The 1,910-nt window shown below is 45.9% G+C and overlaps 2 protein-coding genes across 2 annotated transcripts in view; one reads left to right on the top strand and one right to left on the bottom strand.

Annotated features, from left to right (window-relative positions):
- The window catches only part of LOC106530074 (uncharacterized), a 3,438-nt gene extending 1,966 nt beyond the window's left edge, over positions 1-1,472 (bottom strand). Inside the window, exon 1 of the mRNA XM_014025634.1 lies at positions 1-1,472. Coding sequence (XP_013881088.1) covers positions 1-368 — 368 coding nt within the window. The 5' untranslated portion in view covers positions 369-1,472.
- Positions 1-1,910, top strand: part of LOC106530075 (contactin-2) — a gene marked incomplete at its 5' end in the record, with an annotated part of 9,640 nt that overhangs the window by 3,081 nt on the left and 4,649 nt on the right.

Genomic DNA, 1,910 nt, shown 5'->3' with positions numbered 1-1,910 from the left:
AACTTTATCAGACGGTGGAACTTTATCAGACAGTGGCACTTTATCAGACGGTGTAACTTTATCAGACAGTGGAACTTTATCAGACGGTGGAACTTTATCAGACGGTGGAACTTTATCAGATGGTGGAACTTTATCAGACAGTGGAACTTTATCAGACGATGGAACTTTATCAGACATTGGTAATTTATCAGACAGTGGAACTTTATCAAATGGTGGAACTTTATCAGACATTGGTAATTTATCAGACAGTGGAACTTTATCAGACGGGGGAACTTTATCAGACAGTGGCACTTTATCAGACGGTGTAACTTTATCAGACAGTGGAACTTTATCAGACGGTGAAACTTTATCAGACGGTGGAACTTCATCAGGCAGTGGAACTCTTATCAGATGGTGGAACTTTATCAGATGGTGGAACTTTATCAGACGGTGGAACTTTATCAGATGGTAGAACTTTATCAGACGGTGGAACTTTATCAAACAGTGGAACTTTATCAGACAGTGGAACAGATCTGATGAGTTCCCTCTGAAGCTGAAGTTTATCAGACCTTTGATACCTGAACCACTTCTACACCTGAACCACTTCTACACCTCTGATTTACAGTCTTTCCTTTCTTAACTCTTTTTTCTGCTTCCTTTTGAACTCTGGATTCTTGTTCACCAACAGATGTTGAGCTCAATTTGGTGCAGATGTCCACTGTGTTGTAGGCAGCTTGTTGTTAGCTTGGTGTAAACAGAGCGGTAGCACTGAGCACTGCCTTGGAGTCTGTGGTGTACATCRTCAYGCACTGATATAACATATATCAATCAAATTTATTRGTCATGTCACTTATTGAAATRTTTTCTATCGCAATATATATCAATACTGAATTACTGTTCATCACCAACTATAACMTCTCCCTGGCCTGCCACCTTATCATGGTGGAGAGGGTTGAGTGTCCCAATGATCCTAGGAGCTATGTTGTCAGAGGCTTCATGCCCCAGTAGGATCACCCAAGACAAACAGGTCCTAGGTGAGGGATCAAACAAAGTAGAGCCTGAAGACCCCTAATGATGAGCAACAACAATGGATTCAGTGTTCCCTCAACCGGACGCGAGTCACCAGGGCCCCACTCTGGAGCCAGGTCTGGAAAAAGGGCATGCTGGCGAGCGCCTGGTGGCCAGTCTTTCACCAATGAAGCCCGGCTTGGCATAGCCCAAAGAGGAGACATGGATCCCCCTTCCCATGGGTTCACCACCAGTGGGATGGGCCGTAGGGATGGGATGCAATGTGTAATGGGCAGTCGTCGAGGGCGAGGACCCTGGCGGTCCGATCCTCGGCTACAGAAGCTGGCTCTGGAACCAGTCTCCTCGAGAGGGGTTGGACATTTTTTTCACTCAGGTGTTGCCCATGCACCTCTAACACTGTTTATGGTGGGATGGTGCACTGCTGACCTCAACTCGGGACGTTGTGAGTCGGTGGGCAGGATACTTTGAAGACCTCCTCAATCCCACCAGCAAGTCTTCCCATGAGGAAGCAGAGCCTGGGGACCCTGGGTCGAACTCTCCAATCTCTGGTGCCGAAGTCACCAAGGTGGTTAAAAAGCTCCTCTGTGGCAAGGCACCTGGGGTGGCTGAGATTCGCCCGGAGTTCCTTAAAGCTCTGGATGTTGTGGGGTTGTGTTGGTAGATGCGACTCTACAATATTACGTGGACATCGGGGGCAGTTCCCCTGGATTAGGATGAGATAACTTTCCATTGTTATGCTGATGATACTCAGTTATATTTATGCATGAAACCTGATGAATCCAACCAGTTACTTAAACTACTAGCATGTCTTAAAGACATAAAAACATGGATGACTCTTAATTTTCTGCTTCTAAACTCAGATAAGACAGAGGTTATGGTTTTTGGACCTGAACATCTTAGGG

Source organism: Austrofundulus limnaeus, unplaced genomic scaffold (genome assembly GCF_001266775.1).
Source record: "Austrofundulus limnaeus strain Quisiro unplaced genomic scaffold, Austrofundulus_limnaeus-1.0 Scaffold489, whole genome shotgun sequence".
Classification (NCBI taxonomy): domain Eukaryota; kingdom Metazoa; phylum Chordata; class Actinopteri; order Cyprinodontiformes; family Rivulidae; genus Austrofundulus; species Austrofundulus limnaeus.
This window is presented reverse-complemented; position numbering and strand designations above follow the sequence as displayed.